General features: G+C 45.2%; 1 protein-coding gene across 1 annotated transcript in view; it reads right to left on the bottom strand.

Moving 5' to 3' along the window:
- Window positions 1–20,804, bottom strand: part of ACSL1 (acyl-CoA synthetase long chain family member 1) — a 65,318-nt gene that overhangs the window by 28,503 nt on the left and 16,011 nt on the right. The window contains exon 2 of the mRNA XM_081221175.1: window positions 16,469–16,695. Within this exon, the coding sequence (XP_081077301.1) occupies window positions 16,469–16,666 (198 nt within the window). The 5' untranslated portion in view covers window positions 16,667–16,695. The remainder of the gene's footprint in view (window positions 1–16,468; window positions 16,696–20,804) is intronic.

Below are 20,804 nucleotides of genomic sequence, written 5' to 3'. Positions count from 1 at the left end.
GGCAGCCTGGTGGCCCGCGGAGAGGCCCTCATGACCTCAGCCTAGCATGGTGCCACCTACACCTCTCCTCAGGCCAGTCGCTCATCCGTGGCACTACTCAGTTGTTTCTCTGCAAAAGCAGTATTGCCTTCCCAGTGCGCTCTGCTGAGCGGTGCCCACGGCTGCCAACAGAGCTGACGGGAACCAGGAAATAAGATACAGGGCTTGTTCTGAAGGCGGCTAAATCTTATCCCTACATGACCAGAGGGACTCCAGGAGTACTGGCCGAGCAGAGGAGTGTGGAGGGAGCCGGAACGAATAGAGAGGAGAAGCCTAGAAGCTACAGAGCACAGGCTCACCCCCGAGCTGAGGTCCTCAGAGGATGGTCAAGGTAACACCTGGCCCTTGTAGGGAACGCATTTGGCGAGCCCTCTGCCAGATCTACCAAGTCAGAAACTCTGGGGGTGTGATCCAGCAGCCGCGTTTCAGCCGGCCCTTCGGAGGACTCTGGTGCGCCAGCCTGGAAGCATTAAGGTCCCCAGCAGGGAAGCGGTGAAGATCCGGGTAATGCTTTAAAAGGAAATCTACAAGGAGGGTGAGCAGTGTACGGAACAAGATGGACAGAGACCGACGGACGTGGGCCTGGACTAGGGCAGGGGCGTGACACTGGAGGCGCTAAGCACGAATGAATGGGATTGGTAGGTAACTGGATGCAGGAACACAGGAAGGGAGAGTCAGAGGCCGGAGACGACAATGCAGAATAGGAAACTAGGGATTGGGGTAGGTTTGAAAAAACAGAGTACGTTTCGCTCTGGATATATGGAGACCCTATCTCTTCAAGACAACAGGCCAACTCCCCAGTTCCTACTTTGAGAATCACTGCTCTGGAGTATCATTTTATAACAAACGTTTGCCTAAGTAATTCTTCGGTTATGCTACCGTTTTGGGGGTATATGATCTTCAGGGCTTTGAGAAGCATGGTGGTGAAAAAGCCAAATCAAAGTTAAAGAAGTTAATCAGGGGCTTCCCTGGTGGCGCAGTGGTTGAGAGTCCGCCTGCCGATGCAGGGGACACGGGTTCGTGCCCCGGTCCGGGAGGATCCCACGTGCCGTGGAGCGGCTGGGCCCGTGAGCCATGGCCGCTGAGCCTGCGTGTCCGGAGCCTGTGCTCCGCAACGAGAGAGGCCACGGCAGTGAGAGGCCCGCGTACCGCAAAAAAAAAAAAAGTTAATCACATCCCAAATAAAGCCATCATCTTGACAAAGTAACCGAGGACAAGACATTTATTATTACTCTAATTGGCAAAGTAGCAAAAGTTTGAAGATAAAGCAGTAAATGAATTCTATGCCCAAACTGTACAATTTAAGGTATAGGTGAAACACTGGGTGACAGGTCACAGTGTCACTTAACTGTAAGGCGTACTCTGTAATTTCAGGAGAGGAGCTGAGTGAAATGAGGGTGGGGAGACCGAGCAACAGGGTCTGTGCTTTGTTGCTCCACGATGATCGCAATATGCCCGTAAGGACTCATCATTTTTGATGTGCATATGAGTTACCGTTCATCTTGAACGGAAGTGCTATCCATAAACCCTGGGTGTTAGCAACCTTAGTTACACCTGCAAGGTGAGGGCTTACATGCTGAGTGCAACGGAAGCTCAAATGTCCATATGTGCTACAAAATTGAGCCATTTCAAAGGCAGGGCATTTAACTATCGGGTTATCCAAGTACATGCAGCTATTTCTAGGAACACCTACTTAAATGAAGAAATATTTTAAATCTGGCCTTTCTGGACTTCTGACATCACCTACAGATCGGGGGTGAAGATGTGGGTTTCAGCTGTACTCAAAACACAGGGAGGGGCTTCCCTGGTGGCGCAGTGGTTGAGAGTCCGCCTGCCGATGCAGGGGACACGGGTTCGTGCCCCGGTCTGGGAAGATCCCACATGCCGCGGAGCGGCTGGGCCCGTGAGCCATGGCTGCTGAGCCTGCGCATCCGGAGCCTGTGCTCTGCAAGGGGAGAGGCCACAACAGTGAGAGGCCCGCCTACCGCAAAAAAAAAAAAAAAAAAAACACAGGGAGAGCTATGCAGACAACCCCAGTGGAATGTGCAGGAAATTGGCCAATAAGATTGAGTCAGGGAGGATTAAGGGTTTTTTCTTTCCTCTTTAGTGTGGTTTATACAGTTTTCCCAGTTTTAAAAAAAGAAAAGATTGTGAGTCAGTGGGTAGTGACCACCCTACCGTCAAATTGCGGTCACGAGGCTATTCGGCAATGGCTATACAAGCAAAGGTTCCTCTAGAGGTCAGTCTCCCCACGTGGGCTGAGTTAGGAAATAAAAGTTCAAGTTCCCCTCAGGGGCAGTAAGGACAGGAAGACAGTGAACATCTGTGAATCAACGGTTCCCAGGACTAGAGCTCTTGCCAATACTTGAGAAAAAGGAACATTTGATGGTGAGACTCATTTTGCATCACTCCCACATTTAAATGCAAAAGCAGGGACTTCCCTGTTGGCGCAGTGGTTAAGAATCTGCCTGCCAATGCAGGGGACAAGGGTTCGAGCCCTGGTCTGGGAAGATCCCACATGCCGAGGAACTACTGAGCCTGTGCTTTAGAACCCATGAGCCACAACTACTGAAGCCCATGCACCTAGAGCCCGTGCTCCGCAACAAGAGAAGCCACCGCAATGAGAAGCCCACACACCGCAACGAAGGGTAGCCCCTGCTTGCCGCAACTAGAGAAAGCCCGCGTGCAGCAACGAAGACCCAACGCAGCCAAAAATAAATATAAATAAATGAATGAATGAATGAATAAATGCAAAAGCAAATTATTACATCCCTGAGGATTTCTCACGAGTAGAAAGGCCTGAGCTTTATAAATTGTGGTCCCATTTATCTCCATCTAGAAAATGGCCCCAACAGTCAACCACCTGTTACTACCCTTTATTTCCTCTAAGGAGATGGATTGGGGGAGGGCAGGAAGTAGGAGGGAGGGAGGGAGGGAGGAGGAGAAGGTAGGGACAGCAGAGAGGGAGTGGGGAGAACCCAGTAACATCTAAAGAGGCTGCTGAAGACTGGGCTGGATTTTATCTAATCCATCTCTAGGGAGAAAAGCAGCAGGTGGAAACCACAATTCTTGGGGGTAAAAATGACCTTTTTTTGCTCTTTCCAATATCGTCCGTGTAAAATACACTCCTCCCAGCACGCAGATTTCACATGCATCTTACCTGCTCAGGCCACCATCACCTGCAGCCTTTTATAAACAGGCACAAAGAGACTTTTCCATCCGGGGACCTAGAGGCTCTCTCTGGCCATCAGTTCTACCCAGCAACACGAGATCTTTGACAGAGCAAACTAGGGCCTTTATTCAAGACGAGCCAATAGGTAGGTGATGTTGCCAACCAGATTTTTTAGGATAATGAACAGGGTATTTTAAAAATACCTAGACTCCTGCATTATGTTGACATAAATGTAACCAGGCACCCATGAACCCTCCGGTTTACTGTTCACGCTCACCATTTAACCAGCCAATTTCCCGAGATCCTTTACCCACAGTGGGTGAAGGAGGGGCAGAAGCATCCGTTACAGCCGGCGCTGGGTGTTGTCATCTGAGTGCAGGAGGCTTGGAAGGAAGTGTTCACTTCGAAGAAGAGAAAATGGACAAACAGACGGTGGGGAGACCTTCCCGTCTCAGTCCCACATCTAAAATGCGGCAGAGCGAGCTTCAGACCAGCCTGTAGGACATCCGGGTTCAAACTCGCCCACACATGGCTCATCTCCACCTTGCAGGAGACAAGCCCAGATCCTGGTGGCCACCTGGGGGGCTCTGGTTCTCTATCGCTCTCCTCTAATCCTCAGGAGGCTTTCCTGTCCCCCCACCCCAGCTTCCTCTCCAGTTTTCGGCTTCCTGAGCGCCCCCGTACCAACAGGAGGACCTGCCTAAGGGGTGGGGGAGGCCGACTCAGTACTTAGCAAACCAGTTCTGTGCCGCCAAACACAGGTCAATCTCGTCACCAGAGAAAACTAGCCAACTGCACAAGGGAAAATAGCTCCCTCCCACCTCCGTGGAAGGGGAGAGAGTTCAGAGTCACAAAATCCAAATTCCCACAAACACACACTGGTCCAGCAAAACAAGCCTGCCTGTAGCATCTCCGAGTGCTGGCCACTTAGAACGTACGAGGCACTAGCTCACAGGCTGAAAGGAAACGTGTCTGTTCCTTACCCTTCCTCGGCCTTTCAGAGGCTGCTGTGAAGGCGGGGTTTTGCCCAGAGGCTCAGAAGGCCTACATCTGCCATGTTTCTTTCGATAGGAGTGGACCTTGCTTGGGGCGAGGCTAATTAAGTAATTTACTTATTTATTTATTTATTGGGCTGCGTTGGGTCTTTGTTGCTGCGCGTGGGCTTTCTCTAGTTGCAGCGAGCGGGGGTTACTCTTCATTGTGGTGCGTGGCCTTCTCATTGCGGTGGCTTCTCTTGTTGCAGAGCATGGGCTCTAGGCATGTGGGCTTCAGTAGTTGCAGCACGTGGGCTCAGTAGTTGTGGCTCGTGGGCTCTAGAGCACAGACTCAGTAGTTGTCGTGCACGGGCTTAGCTGCTCCGCAGCATGTGGCATCTTCCCGGACCAGGGCTTGAACCCGTGTCCCCTCCATCCCACCCTCTGTGCCCCATCTGCTAGGACAACTGGCTGAAAATGCCCTCTGAAGTTGTGATGTTTCTGGAAAACTTGTGTGAAAATCCTCTGAATATCACAGCAGCAAAGTCGCCAGTGGTGGGGCTGGAAGGGCACATCTCTGCCCACCACTTTACCTGACCACGTGCGTAATCATATCACAGGGAAGAACAGGCCGTGGGGAACAGTGACAGGAGCTTGCAATGACAAATGGTAAGTAAGTGAGCGTTAATGCCTAATCACAGATTGACACAAGGATTCCAGACAGATATGAAGCCAGAGCCTCAAACCAAGGGATTCTTCCAAAGTCTCACACGCTCTCCTAGTCGACTGTTCCCAGGCTTCCCAGAGGTGAGAATGACGTTCACGTTTACGTTCATATTTACACGTGACTCTGCAGGAACAAGGCCGCCCCCTCCCTTCCTCCTAGCGTGGACCTGGCTCAGACTCACGCCTGACGAGGCTACTGCCCCTCGCAGGCTGCCCCGAGAGTCCTCCGCACGCCCCCAGGGCGGTGTCAGAGGAGTGAGCGGCCCTGCCGTCTGGCCGCACCTGCCCTTCCGTGACAGCCCTCCTCTTGCTGTGCCCCTGCAGCTTCCCCTCGGGCTTGTCCCGACGCTGCTGCCGCTCATCCTGCCCGATTCCACAGCCGCTGAAGCCCCTCCACTGGGTCCAGAAGGGCATCGCCATTCTTGCCGTGTTTTTCCAGCTTTGCTGAGGTGTAACTGACAACACTGCAACATATCCACAGTGGACAACGTGACGTGACACACACACGCGTTGTGAAAGGATCCCCCATTGAGTGAATTAACACATCCATCACCTCACATCTTTACCATTTTAAATCTTTTTTGGACACTGAAGTTCTACTCTCTCAGCAAATTTCAATTATACAACATTATCAACTACAGTCACCACGTCAGACATCAGATCCTCAGACCTTATTCCTCTGACAGCTGAAAGTTGGACCCTTTACCAACCTCTCCCTGTTTCCTCCACCCACCCAGGCCCTGGCAACCACCATTCTACTCACTGTTTCTAGGAGTTCAACTCTTTTTTGGGGGGGGACACCATCATCACCCCTTTGTCTCCACAAGTCCAGGGTGAGAACTTCATAAAAGCTTTCAAACAACGACCTGCTCTCTTCTTGTGTGGAAACTGCTTTGCCAGTTTGCAAGGAGGTCCTTACACCCACACCCTGTGTCGAGCGTGACTCTGCCAGCCACGGGGGAAATCCTACTCAGTGACAGTCTCCACAGGCACCTGTACACATGGACTAAGAATGCCAGTCCCTGTCACAGCAGGCACGTGAGCTGGGAGGCCAGAGGTTTGTCCGGATAAGCAATGGCATCAAGAAGGCCTCCCGGGGGCTTCCCTGGTGGCACAGTGGTTGAGAGTCCGCCTGCCGATGCAGGGGACGTGGGTTCGTGCCCTGGTCCGGGAAGATCCCACAATGCCGCGGAGTGGCTGGGCCCGTGAGCCATGGCCGCTGAGCCTGCACGTCCAGAGCCTGTGCTCCTCAACGGGAGAGGCCACAGCAGTGAGAGGCCCGCGTACCGAAAAAAAATAAAAAAGAAGGCCTCCCTGGAGGAGGGGACTTTTGAATTCGAAAACCTTGCTATTTACTGAGCATGTCTTCCACAGGCTGGATGTGCTACCTTTAGTTTGCTTCTTTCAAGTTCTTCCTGATAAAGAACCGTGGCTCTAGTTTTATGGCATGAAAACAAGTCACTCATGTGACTCTTAGTTTGAGGATGACCCTTGTCCTCTGCCAGGGCTGGAAGGAGTCCTTGGTGGCCCTTCCTGCTGGGCTGTACTCTCCGCAAAGGCAGCAGCCTCTTCCTGCCTGGTCTGGGCACACCATGTATTTGCTGAATGAATGCCCATCTCATACCTACTCTGTGACTCAGGAGGATCGAATCCAGAGTGTCACAGCCTCTATATTTGACTTTCAGCAGCACGGGATTAAAATGCTAAGGCAAGTTCCTCACCATATATATATCCCAACATATGAATGTTTAAATCTCAACCTTTCATGCAAAAGGGTCACCCAGCCAGCATGTGACCTGGATGTCATGAGGTTATCTGGGGTGGAAGTAAGTCATCCAACACGGAGATAGGATGAGTTATACCCAGAGAACTCGTTCTACATATTAAAAGGTATAAACCCACGCTAAGCCAAGGCCTGGTAACAAGTCTAAACAGTGACTCTGCTATAGACTAACTGGTTGAGTTACCAGAGGTACATTTTAAACTAAGTTGTGATAGTCTTCAAATGAAGCCTTTAAAATGCTAAGGGGCTTCACTGGTGGCGCAGTGGTTGAGAGTCCGCCTGCCGATGCAGGGGACATGGGTTTGTGTCCCGGTCTGGGAAGATCCCACATGCTGCGGAGCGGCTGGGCCCGTGAGCCATGGCCGCTGAGCCTGCGTGTCCGGAAAAAACAAAAAACAAAAACCAAAACAAAAACACTGCTGGAGGGAATGTCCCGTCACTTCCGTTTTCCAGATGAGGAATCTCAAGGTCAGGCTGGGTGAGCCTGCCCAAGGCCGCCTGGTCCCAGCAGAGCGGTCCGGTCCAGCCTCGGCCACAGCTGCCCCTGTCCCTCTGGTCCATTCTGGCTCCAAAATGCTCTCCTACGCCCCGTAACTGCAACTACCACGGCCTGGGCCCTGACCAATCCCAAAGGGTTTCCGGTCACTCCAGCAAAGATCAGCTTCACGAGTGGGACGTGAGGTCTCAATTCCAGAGGACAGGCTGAGACCAGCTAAAACTGGAAAACGTGCACATCACTTGTGAATATGATTTAGAAAACAAAACCCCAAAACACCCAGATATACACACAAAAACTTGCTTTCACACCCTGCTCGAAGTTATGGAGCTACAGCAGAGAAACGCCGTGGAAGACAGAATTCTTCCCGGACACGCACTGTTGCAGGTCAGGAGCTGGGCCTGCAGACGGAGGGAAACGGCTCTCTGAACAGGGTCTTGAGCAAACCAGGCTCAGAAATTTATGAGAGACTTTTGGGATTCTGTTGCCAACGCCAGTTTCGCTGCCCTATCCTACAGCGTGTGTCTGCATCACCTTTCCTGCACAGGTCTACAGCATGGGTGCTAACATCCACTTTATTACCCTGATTTGTAAAAGGAAATTTTAGAAGCTTTAACTTATCCAGAACCTCTGTGCTACTGCTTTATTTATTTATTTATTTATTTATTTTCTTCTTCTTCTTCTTTTTTTTTTTTTTGGCCACGCTGTGCGGCATGCAGGATCTTAGTGCTGTGACCAGGGATGGAATCCATGCTCCCTGCAGTGGAATCGTGGAGTCCTAACCACTGGACTGCCAGGGAAGTCCCCTCTGTGCTGCTGCTTTAAAAGAAAAGTGTGACTGGGAAGCAGCCTGTGTGGGTAGTGATGAGATGCAGCCAAACCCAAACGGCAGATTCCTCTCACTCTCATAGCCATGTAAAGTTTATGGGAAGAGGAGGGTGAAAAAACTGCCTATGCAAAATGGGAGAGGGGTGTGAAGGTGGGGATGGGCAAATGGTGCTTACTTGGCTTCAAAGTAGGAACAAAGCAACAGTACTTTATTCGGCTCATCAGCCCCTTCAACATTGCCAGCCAGACAGGCTCCTGATTAATACTTAATGAATTAAGTTACTCTTTCTGCCATGGACGTCCATATGACGATGCCAGCTATATAAAAGCATCTATATTACTAAGTATCATAATCCCAAATTCAATATTTTAAGTTCTTTTTTAGATATGCAAAGCAAATTTTGTATCTCTTCCTAAGACCTACAAATTCTGAAAATCAGAGCTAAATCTATTCCTATAAACAAGGAGAAAAATCAGGAAGCCCATACACCAGGTAATGGAATTAGAGATTTTAATTTTCTTTCTGCTTACCTGCAGTTTTAAATTGTCCTACAGAGAACATGTATAATTATTTTAATAAGGCTCAATGACTTTATGCTAAACTGGAATTTAAAAACCACATTGTAAGTGCCTCTCCAATTTCTCATACAATAAGAATTTGGCTTTTTTATTTTTTACAGTTACTGCTTAATTAAAAATATCTTAAATCTATACTGGCTAAGTACTCTTTTCAGAGTGATGGCAATGCTACGGTGAGACACCAGGTCCTCTGCCAGAAGAGAAGGGATGCCAAAAACTTCACACATATCAGAAAAAATTAAATTCTATTTACGTTTGGTATATGACTAGCTGTTGTGAAATACTAAGTTTACCTTCTAACTAGAAATAAAATACAAAGCCAGCTTTCCTCAGCAGTAGTTCATTCTATTTTTACATTTTGGCATGAATTACACTGACATATCATTTTATATATTTTAAGAGTTTCACATTAATGAATCCAAGAAATTGTCTGAAATGAAACAAAGAACTGAAGCCCTATAAATAACAAAAAGGTATTAATTAGGCCAGGGCTTCATTTGGAAGGACACACTCTCCTGCTTGTGACCATCAGCCCGGGTCCGAGGAGGGCAGGGAGGGGGTGGGGGGCGACCATTCACTGCTACATCTACAAGTAAATGAGGTGATTCTCTGTTTCCCAATGCTTTTCTCTTGCGAGTCATAAATCCTGAAAATGAATTCTGACCTGGGTAGGGGAAAGCAGGAAACTACAGAGAGTAGGTGAAGAGTCAAAGCACCAGTGAACACCTGGCTGCTTCTCTTTTCTATTAACCTTAAACAGAGATTCGCGAGGGCAGGAAGGTAGAGAAGGACCGCTGAGAATCTCCCTCTGGACTTCCCTATCACCCCCCCAAGTAAGCCCGAATTATGGAACTTCACTCTCTGCTTGGTTCTTAGAGTGATGAGAGCCTGACCTTTTGTTTGCCCAAGTTAAACACAACCACGGCACCCAATGCTACCTTATACACCTCTTTTTTTTTTTCTGAATGTTTTTTCTTTTTTTTTTAACATCTTTACTAGAGTATAGTTGCTTTACAATGGTGTGTTAGTTTCTGCTTTATAACAAAGTGAATCAGTTATACATATACATGTATGTTCCCATATCTCCTCCCTCTTGCGTCTCCCTCCCTCCCACCCTCCCTATCCCACCTTACACACCTCTTGAATGTCCTTGATTCTTCACGCCCATCCTAAATTCTGTGGCCACATTAACCCTGCAGGCTCCCAGTCTGGCCTCATCCTATTAGAACTCCCCAAGTCCCAACTCCCTCTTGCGAGAGGCACCAGAATCACAACTAGCTGCTGAACAATCATCAACAGGAAGACACTGGAACTCACCAAAAAAGATACCCCACATCCAAAGACAAACGAGAAGCCCCAGTGAGATGGTAGGAGGGGCACAATCACAATAAAATCAAATCCCATAACTGCTGCATGGGTCACTCACAAACTGCAGAACACTTATATCACAGAAGTCCACCCCCTGGAGTGAAGGCTTTGAGCCCCACGTCAGGCTTCCCAACATGTGGGTCCGGCAATGGGAGGAGGAATTCCCAGAGAATCAGACTTTGAAGGCTAGTGGGATTTGATTGCAGGACTTTGACAGGGCTGGGGGAAACAGAGACTCTACTCTTGGAGGGCACACACAAAGTAGTGTGCATATCAGGACCCAGGGGAATGAGCAGTGACCCCATAGGAGACTGAACTAGACCTACCTGCTAGTGTTGGAGAGTCTCCTGCAGAGGTGGGGGGCAGCTGTGGCTCACCTCAGGAACAAGGACACTGCAGGCTCCAGTGCTGGGTTGCCTCAGGCCAAACAACTAACAGGGAGGGAACTCAACCCCACCCATCACTAGACAAGCAGATTAAAGTTTTACTGAGCTCTGCCCACCAGAGCAGCACCCAGCTCTACCCACCACCAGTCCCGCCCACCAGGAAGCTTGCACAAGCCTCTTAGATAGCCTCACCCACCAGAGGGCAGACAGCAGAAGCAAGAAGTACAATCCTGCAGCCTGTGGACAAAAACCTCATTCACAGAGAGATAAAATGAAAAGGCAGAGGGCTATGTACCAGATGAAGGAACAAGATAAAACCCCAGAAAAACAACTAAATAAAGTGAAGATAGGCAACCTCCCAGAAAAAAATTCAGAATAATGATAGTGAAGATGATCCAGGACCTCAGAAAAAGAATGGAGGCAAAGATCGAGAAGATGCAAGAAATGTTTAACAAGACCTAGAAGAATTAAAGAACAAACAAACAGAGATGAACAATACAATAACTGAAATGAAAAATAGACTAGAAGGAATCAAAAGCAGAATAACTGAGGCAGAAGAACGGATAAGTGACCTGAAAGACAGAATGGTGGAAATCACTGCCAAGGAACAGAATAAAGAAAAGAGAATGAAAAGAAATGAAGACAGCCTAAGAGACCTCTGGGACAACATTAAGTGCACCAACATTCACATTATAGGGGTCCCAGAAGGAGAAGAGAAAGAGAAAGAACCTGAGAAAATATTTGAAGAGATTATGGTCAAAAAATTCCTTAACATGGGAAAGGAAATAGCCACCCAAGTCCAGGAGGCGCAGAGGGTCCCAAGCAGGATAAAACCAAGGAGAAACACGCCAAGACAAACTGACAAAAATTAAAGACAAAGAAAAATTATTAAAATCAACAAGGGAAAAATGACAAATAACATACAAAAGAACTCCCATAAGGTTAACAGCTGATTTCTCAGCAGAAACTCCACAAGCCAGAAGGGAGTGCCATGATATATTTAAAGTGATGAAAGGGAAGAACCTATAACCAAGATTACCCGGCAAGGGTCTCATTCAGATTCGATGGAGAAATCAAAAGCTTTACAGACAAGCAAAAGCTAAGAGAATTCAGCACCACCAAACCAGCTCTACAACAAATGCTAAAGGAACTTCTCTAAGTGGGAAACACAAGAGAAGAAAAGGACCTACAAAAACAAACCCAAAACAATTCAGAAAATGGTAATTCAGAACACACATATCGATAATTACCTTAAATGTCAATGGATTAAATGCTCCAACCAAAAGACACAGGCTCGCTGAATGGATACAAAAACAAGACCTGTGCATATGCTGTCTACAAGAGATGCACTTCAGACCTAGGGACACATAGAGACTGAAAGTGAGGGAATGCAAAGAGATATTCCATGCAAATGGAAATCAAAAGAAAGCGGAAGTAGCAATACTCGTATCAGATAGAACAGACTTTAAAATAAAGGGTGTTACAAAAGACAAGGAAGGTCACTACATAATGATCAAGGGATCAATCCAAGAAGAAGATATAATAACAATTATAAATATATATGCACCCAACATAGGAGCACCTCAACACATAAGGCAAATGCTAACAGCTATAAAAGAGGAAATCGACAGTATCACAACAACCGTGGGGGATTTTAAAACCTCACTTACACCAATGGACAGATCATCCATACAGAAAATTAATAAGGAAACAAAAGCTTTAAATGACACTATAGACCAGATAGATTTAATTGATATTTATAGAACATTCCATATGAAAACAGCAGATTACACTTTCTTCCCAAGTGTACACGGAACATTCTCCAGGATAGATCACATCTTGGGGCACAAATCAAGTCTCAGTAAATGTAAGAAAACTGAAATCATATCAAGCATCTTTTCCGACCACAACACTGAGATTAGAAGTAAATTACAGGGAGAAAAATGTAAAAAGCACGAACACATGGAGGCTAAACAATACATTACTAAATAACCAAGAGATCACTGAAGAAATCAAAGAGGAAATCAGAAACTACCTAGAGACAAATGACAATGAAAACACGACCATCCAAAACCTATGGGATGAAGCAAAAGCAATTCTAAAAGGGAAGTTTATAGCAATACAATCCTACCTCGAGAAACAAGAAAAACCTCAAATAAACCATCTAACCTTACACCTAAAGGAACCAGAGAAAGAAGAACAAACAAAACCCAAAGTTAGCAGAGGGAAAGAAATCATAAAGATCAGAGCAGAAATAAATGAAATAGAAACAAAGAAAACAATAGCAAAGATCAATAAAACTAAAAGCTGGTTCTTTTTTTTTTTTTTTTTTTTTTTTTTTTGCTGTATGCGGGCCTCTCACTGTTGTGGCCTCTCCCGTTGCGGAGCACAGGCTCCGGACGCGCAGGCCCAACGGCCATGGCTCACAGGCCCAACCGCTCCGCGGCATGTGGGATCTTCCCAGACTGGGGCACGAACCCGTGTCCCCTGCATCGGCAGGCGGACTCTCAACCACTGCGCCACCAGGGAAGCCCTAAAAGCTGGTTCTTTGAGAAGATAAACAAAATTGATAAACCATTAGCCAGACTCATCAAGAAAAAGAGGGAGAGGACTCAAATCAATAAAATTAGAAATGAAAAAGGAGAAGTTACAACAGACACCGAAGAAATACAAAGCATCCTAAGAGACTACTACAAGCAACTCTATGCCAATAAAATGGACAATCTGGAAGAAATGGACAAATTCTTAGAAAAGCAGAACCTTCTGAAACTGAACCAGCAAGAAATAGAAGATAAAAACAGACCAATCACAAGCACTGAAATTGAAACTGTGATTAAAAATTGTCCAACAAACAAAAGCCCAGGACTAGATGGCCTCACAGGCGAATTCTATCAAACATTTAAAGAAGAGTTAACACCTATCCTTCTCAAACTCTTCCAAAAAATTGCAGAGGAAGGAACACTCCCAAACTCATTCTACGAGGCCACCATCACCCTGACACCAAAATCAGAGAAAGATACTACAAAAAAAGAAAATTACAGACCAATATCACTGATGAATATAGAGGCAAAAATCTGCAACAAAATACTAGCAAACAGAATCCAGCAACACGTTAAAAAGATCATACACTATGATCAAGTGGGATTTATCCAAGGGATGCAAGGATTCTTCAATATACGCAAATCTATCAATGTGATATTAACAAATTGAAGAATAAAAACCATATGATCATCTCAATAGATGCAGAAACAGCTTTTGACAAAACTCAACACCTATTTATGATAAAAACTCTCCAGAAAGTGGGCATAGAGGGAACCTACCTCAACATAATAAAGGCCATATATGACAATCCCACAGCAAACATCATTCTCAATGGTGAAAACCTGAAAGCATTTCCTCTGAGGTCAGGAACAAGACAAGGATGTCCACTCTCACAACTATTATTCAATATAGTTTTGTAAGTCCTAGCCACAGCAATCAGAGAAGAAAAAGAAATAAAATGTGTACAAATTGGAAAAGAAGAAGTAAAACTGTCACTGTTTGCAGATGACATGATACTATACATAGAGAATCCTAAAGATGCCACCAGAAAACTACTAGAGCTAATCAATGAATTTGGTAAAGCTGCAGGATACAAAATTAATGCACAGAAACCTCTTGCATTCCTAAACACTAACAACAAAAGATCAGAAAGAGAAATTAAGGAAACAATCCCATTCACCACTGCAACAAAAAGAATAAAATACCTAGGAATAAACCTAACTAAGGTTTACCTAAGAAGGTAAAAGTCCTGTACTCAGAAAACTATAAGACACTGATGAAAGAAATTAAAGATGACTCAAACAGATGGAGAGATATACCATGTTCTTGGACTGGAAGAATCAATGTTGTGAAAATGACTATACTACCCAAAGCAATCTACAGATTCAATGCAGTCCCTATCAAATTAACAATGGCACTTTTTACAGAACAAGAACAAAAAATCTTAAAACTTGCATGAAGGCAAAAAGACCCTGAATAGCCAAAGCAGTCTTGAGGGAAAAAAACAGAGCTAGAGGAATCAGACTCCCTGACTTCAGACTATACTACATAGCTACAGTAATCAAGACAATATGGTAATGGCACAAAAACAGAAATATAGATCAGCAGAGCAGAATAGAAAACCCAGAGATAAACCCAAGCACCTATGGTCAACTAATCTATGACAAAGGAGGCATGGATAGACAATGGAGAAAAGACAGTCTCTTCAATAAGTGGTGCCAGGAAAACTGGACAGCTACATGTAAAAGAATGATATTAGAACACTCCCTAACACCATACACAAAAATAAACTCAAAATGGATTCGAGACCTAAATGTAAGCCCGGACAGTATAAAACTCTTAGATGAAAACAGGAAGAACACTCTTTGACATAAATCACAGCAAGATCTTTTTTGATCCACCTCCTAGAGTAATGGAAGTAAAAACAAATAAAAACAAATAGGACCTAATGAAACTTAAAAGCTTTTGCACAGCAAAGGAAACTATAAACAAGTCGAAAAGACAACCCTCAGAATGGGAGAAATATTTGCAAATGAATCAACGGACAAAGGATTAATGTCCAAAATATACAAGCAGCTCATTCAGCTCAATATCAAAAAAACAAACAACCCAATCCAAAAATGGGCAGAAGACCTAAATAGACATTTCACCAAGGAAGACATACAGATGGCCAAAAGGCACATGAAAAGCTGCTCAACATCACTAATTATTAGAGAAATGCAAATCAAAACTACAATGAAGTATCACCTCATGCTGGTTAGAATGGGCATCATCAGAAAATCTACAAACAACAAATGCTGGAGAGGGTGTGGAGAAAAGGGAACCCTCTTGCACTGTTGGTGGGAATGTAAATTGATACAGCCACTATGGAGGTTCCTTATAAAACTAAAAATAGAACTACCATACGACCCAGCAATCCCACTACTGGGCATATACCCAGAGAAAACCATAATTCAAAAAGACACATGCACCCTAATGTTCACTGCAGCACTATTTACAATAGCCAGGTCACAGAAGCAACGTAAATGCCCATCGACAGATGAATGGATGAAGAAGATGTGGTACATATATACAATGGAATATTACTCAGCTATAAAAAGGAATGAAATTGGGTCATTTGTAGAGACGTGGATGGATGTAGAGACTGTCATATAGAGTGAAGTAAGTCAGAAAGAGAAAAACAAGTATCATATATTAATGCATATATGTGGAACCTAGAAAAACAGAACAGATGGACCTGTTTGCAAGGCAGAAACAGAGACACAGATGTAGAGAACAAACGTATGGACACCAAGGGGGGAAAACGGCGGGGGTGGTGGTGGTGGGATGAATTGGGAGATTGGGATTGACATGTATACACTAATATGTATAAAATAGATAACTAATAAGAAGCTCCTGTATAAAAAAATAAAATAAAATTCAAGAATAAAAAAAAAGCTTAAAAAAAAACAAAAACAAAAAACAGATGTACCATACTAATGTTAGATGTTAATAATAGCAGAAATCGATGTGGAGTTTATGGAAATTCTGTAATTTTTCTGTAAATCTAAAACTGTTCTAAAAACTCAACTTAAAAAAAATCTGATACAAAGAAGCAAGTAATGAGTATGCAGCCAAAAAAAAAAAAAGAAATCCCTGAGTCCTTTTTAGCCCTGTGCAATGTGTTCCAGGTATCAGACAACCACAGGTGAAATCCTTCTTTCTCTAACAACTGACAACCCTCTTCTCCGCTGAGGGCAGGGACCCTGTGCCTGTCCTTTCCCCTCTCAGGATCCTCCGGGCACAGCTCAGAGCCCAGCGCAGGCCAGAAGCCCCATGAGATTACGGGACGAGCCTCTGCTCCGTGTGATGTGGCCAGACACCCAAGCAGCATCGCTGCCTGTGTCCCTCTGCCCTATTTTTCTGCCCTCCTCTTCTCATCACTGCTGAAATTCTGTTTGGGGAGCACATTTCAGTTTACAAAGTGCCCCACCAATATTCGCTTGTGATTATGATCTTGCTCGACGCCGCCTTCGATGGGGCCTGGAACCTGTGGAGAGAGAGGCAGAGGCCCAGGGGCGGCCAGGCTCCACTTACCGCCACCTGCACTGACTGCATGGCCAGGTCACACGGTGGCTTCAGGGCCCGCGGCCGCGTGGCGTACCAGAAGGTGGTGAGCGCTGCGAACGCACCGAAGCCCATGAGTGTGTTGGTTGGAAGGGTGCGCACGTACTGCCGGAAGTCAACCATCTCTGGCATCCGAAAGTACTGGGACAGCTCGTGGGCTTGCATCATCCTGGGTTGGTGGCACCCTACACCGATATCTGCCAGAGAGAAAAACATCACGTTCATTCCAGGGTGGCGCTATGCTGCTCCAGACTCCCCGGGGCTGACCATCAACTCGACGCTGGCTGACCAACTGGGGGCATTAAAGCCACAGGCTGATGGTCCAGGTCTTTTTCTGGCTGTCAAATCTCACTTTTCTAAAAACATTTTAGGAATTCGTTTTACTTCTATCATTTTGTGAAAAGTTTTTGTTGACCACATTAAAAAGATTTAGTCACTCAGAATTCCTGCCATAAAATGTTCACACAAGGGGCATAAGTTACCATTTTCTTGCCTTATATTCTCTCTCTTGTTCTCTTCCACCTAATCAAATACACTCAACTCTCATTATCACAGCTGGTGGGGAGAAGAACAGAGAGGCAGAAACTAGCCCGGACCACCCAAAGGCCATCAGTTTCCATTTCTTCTGACAAAGCTCAGCACAAGCTCCCCAGCTGGTGAGAGAGACCAAGCTGGGTTCTGAGTGGGCCCCTCACCTTCCCCACGCTCTTTGTACCACAAAAGCAGCCATATAAGCGCAGGGTAAACTGGAGTTGGCTATTCTGACAAAACAGTGTCATTTATATTCCTCAAGCTATTAGAGCTAAAATAAATAATAAAAGGGTGTGCATAAATATCTAGAGATATTTATCTAGCAAGTATCTAGGGAGATTATAGCATAATATTTGAGAGAAAGTACAAAATAGTATTTAAGATCCCAGATTCTAGAGCCAAATCCCACCTCCCCAGCTCATCAGCTGTATGACTGGGGACAAATCACTTGCCCTTTCTGTGCCTCAGTTTCCTCATCCATAAAAACAGCACCTATCTCATAGGGCTTTCATAAGGACTACATGGTTCACATAAAGAGCTCAGAATGGTGGGAGGCAGCACAATGTGTTCAGTCCCTGTTGGGCATTATTAGTATTTCCTCTACCGACATTCTGTGATTAGTCCTGCCTGGAGGACAGTAAGAGACAGAGGCCGTAAAAGACGACACAACCACAAGGAGTTTACATACAAAATTAAGAAGCCAAAACACACGGAAGAAAATCAGATGAACAGCCCCACATATATATTAAAGCCTCAAATTGAATAGTATAAACAATATATATATATATATATCAATGTAAAAATGAATGTGCAGTACAGAGAACAAATAAGAATAATTCTAATTAGAAAATTATTGATGAATAACTACTCTAAAGTATGTTTGGCAGTACAGGGAAGGAAATCCTAGGAAACGACCTGAAAGACTTTTCTCAAAAACTGCCCGGCAATGCGACAAGTGTTAACCTTTATCATTAATTCAGATGGTATTTTTGAGCTCCTTATTTTATGCTTTTTAGAGAGCTACGTCCCAAGACTGAAAATCTTTTTTTCCCCCAAATATAGAAATCCTCTTCAAATTTAAATCTACATCACTGTATATATCTTTTTACAGAGCTGAGAATATCAGGGGCTTTCACTGGCCGTCAGTTCTCTAGGAGGCAATCTTGTGCTACAACAGCCCTGTGTAGGCAGACATACACACACACAGACACACAGACAATTTCGAGCTTTAACATGACAACAGAGAAGGAGCAGTTAAGTGCATTTCTGCAGGTCATAACTGTGCAGAGAAAGCACCAGCACTTACAAAGCCATTCACCCTCTGTGCCACCAACAGCTGGCTGCTGGGTGACACACCACTGCAGAAACAGACTAGGCATCAGGGTAGGGGCGGAGTAGGGGATGGACGTGCTCACCCGGTGCTTAGCCAGCCTGCCAAGGTCTCTCAGGGCATCCGTCACATGCCCGGTCCTGTGCTGCTGCCCACTGGGCTAAAGGTAACTAGCAGACAAAATCCATACTTCCCAAGAGAACAGACAGTGGAGGATAGGCCAATGAGAAGCTGGGAGCAGTCACCCCACTGGGCAGGGACAGGATCAGTGAGTGTCAATGCCGGTGCCAGTTCCGAAGACAGACACTGTTTTCTTTCTGCTCAGCATCCCAGTAAGGAGAGACAATGGGCATATTTTTTTTAAAACCACTGAAATGAACGATCAGATGTTGGGTGGTCACGTCAAACGGACATAAGACAGATCAAGAAAGTAACTGATTATCAGTACACTGACAGCAGGTTTCTTCTAGATGAATTCATAACTTGAACTGAACTATCCCAGCGATTCAACAAATCTGAGCACCTTGTGTGGGCTAGGAGCTGGGAAGACAGTGCCAGATGACCCGGTCTGGGCTCTCAACGGGCTAACCAGCTAGTGGGGGAGATAAACAAGCAGTATCTGTCTGCAAGGTGGAGTAAGCGTTAGCACCGTGAAGATCCACCGATCAGGGAAGACCCCTCTGAGGAGGGGATGTTTACACCGAGACTTCGAGGATAAGCAGGCAAATCAAGTGCAGGTCTTACTGGCCCCGAGTAGTCAGATTTCATAAACAGTATTGCAACTCCACGGATGCATAGAAACCTTATGCATATAATGTGCACACCTGCCTTTCCCTCCAATCATTCTGGCTGCCTTCTTCACCTCACAGCACTTGGAGTCTGGATGGGAGGTACCCACCCTATTTATTACACACAAGCCTGACCTTCCCTCCTCTGTCCCCGAAGTCCCTGAAGTCATTTCCATAAAACCTAGATCGTGCAAATTTACAGGAGTTGTTCAGCGGACTCACATCCCTGTGTGAGCATATTAAATCATCCCCCCATAAACAAACACAGTCATAAACAAGTGATTAATTTTTTTATATTATATTAAGCATCAGCAATAGCCAAGCTACAAGTAGATGGCATTACACTAAGAAAGAAACGTCTATTTCTAGAAATAAGTCTAGGAAAGAAAACTTAAAAAAAAAAAAACCCAGAAAATTGCTGATTTAGTAGCATTATACTAAAAGAAATAAGCCTATTTCTAGAAATAAGTTTAGGAAAGAAAACTTAAAAAAAAAAACAGAAAAGTGCTGATTCAGTAGCACCCATGCAAGAACATTTTATTAGGTATTAATCTGTAACACTAAGGATTTAAATCCAGCTAAATTCTTATCTTTAGTGGGTGATGATGACAAGCTATAGCAGTTTAATTCATGCCTTTTAGCTGGCAGCCAGGTAACAAGCTGCAAATCAACTATGCTGAACAAATCGGTTAATGCTATACATGGGAAAACTATAATCCACACAATGAAGAAAGAAGGCAATACCTCGTGTAGATCCATGTAAGGGAGAACTCTTAAATGTGAATGGGGAGTATTACACATCTCTTCCCTTCTATTTTCCCTTCTATTTAACTGCTATTAAGGAAACGGCACTTGGGCTATTTAGAAATGGAGGCAGACCTACATGCAAAGAAAATTAGCCACAATAAATAGCCTTTAAATGCTCCAGGTGAACACAAACACCACGTCTTCAGACAGTCCCAGCAGGCCTCTAAGAAGTATCAAGACTCACGTACTTGCCAACAAGCGGTTGAAACCCAGATCTTATGCTTGTTCCAATGGTGCTCCAGTTGGAATCTTTTTCCTAATTCTTAATTTCCACATCACCATCTCAGGAAGTTTTTTATAGCCCAGGCATATAATCATGGTGCTGTTTGCTAAGAACATGATTCAGGCGGCTTTTAAGCCGGCTTAAGCGGCCAGTATTTGTTGCACACACAAGGCTACTGGCAGCCAGCTCCTCCTTCCCTATAGCTACTCTCACACCGACAGAAAGTGAGCTCGCTCAGTTGAGTCTTCCGAAATTCCTATAAAGCTGGAGTCTAAAACCACAGGATGACGGGGAGCGTACCAATGGTGGGGGAAACCTGGCACAAGCTCACTGCAAAGAACCAGAGCAGAGGACGCCTTTAAATAGACCTGGGTAGAAATAGATGTACAAGCAGGGGAACAGAAACTGGACTGCATGACTGTCAGAAAACAGAAATCCTGGCACCCATCTGCCCGAACTTTGGGAAGAAGCGCTAAATGATACAATTAGCATCAATATGGTGTTTTGGAAAGGCTTTCACATCGTGTGTCTTATTTAAACATCAAAATATAAAATCTGATGAGGAAACAGAGGCTGGACACTTACAAGGCTTCCAGAAGGTATCTCCCAAGACGGGGACACCAACCC

Source organism: Mesoplodon bidens (assembly GCF_964165515.1).
Source record: "Mesoplodon bidens genome assembly, chromosome: 20".
Lineage (NCBI taxonomy): Eukaryota > Metazoa > Chordata > Mammalia > Artiodactyla > Ziphiidae > Mesoplodon > Mesoplodon bidens.
This window is presented reverse-complemented; position numbering and strand designations above follow the sequence as displayed.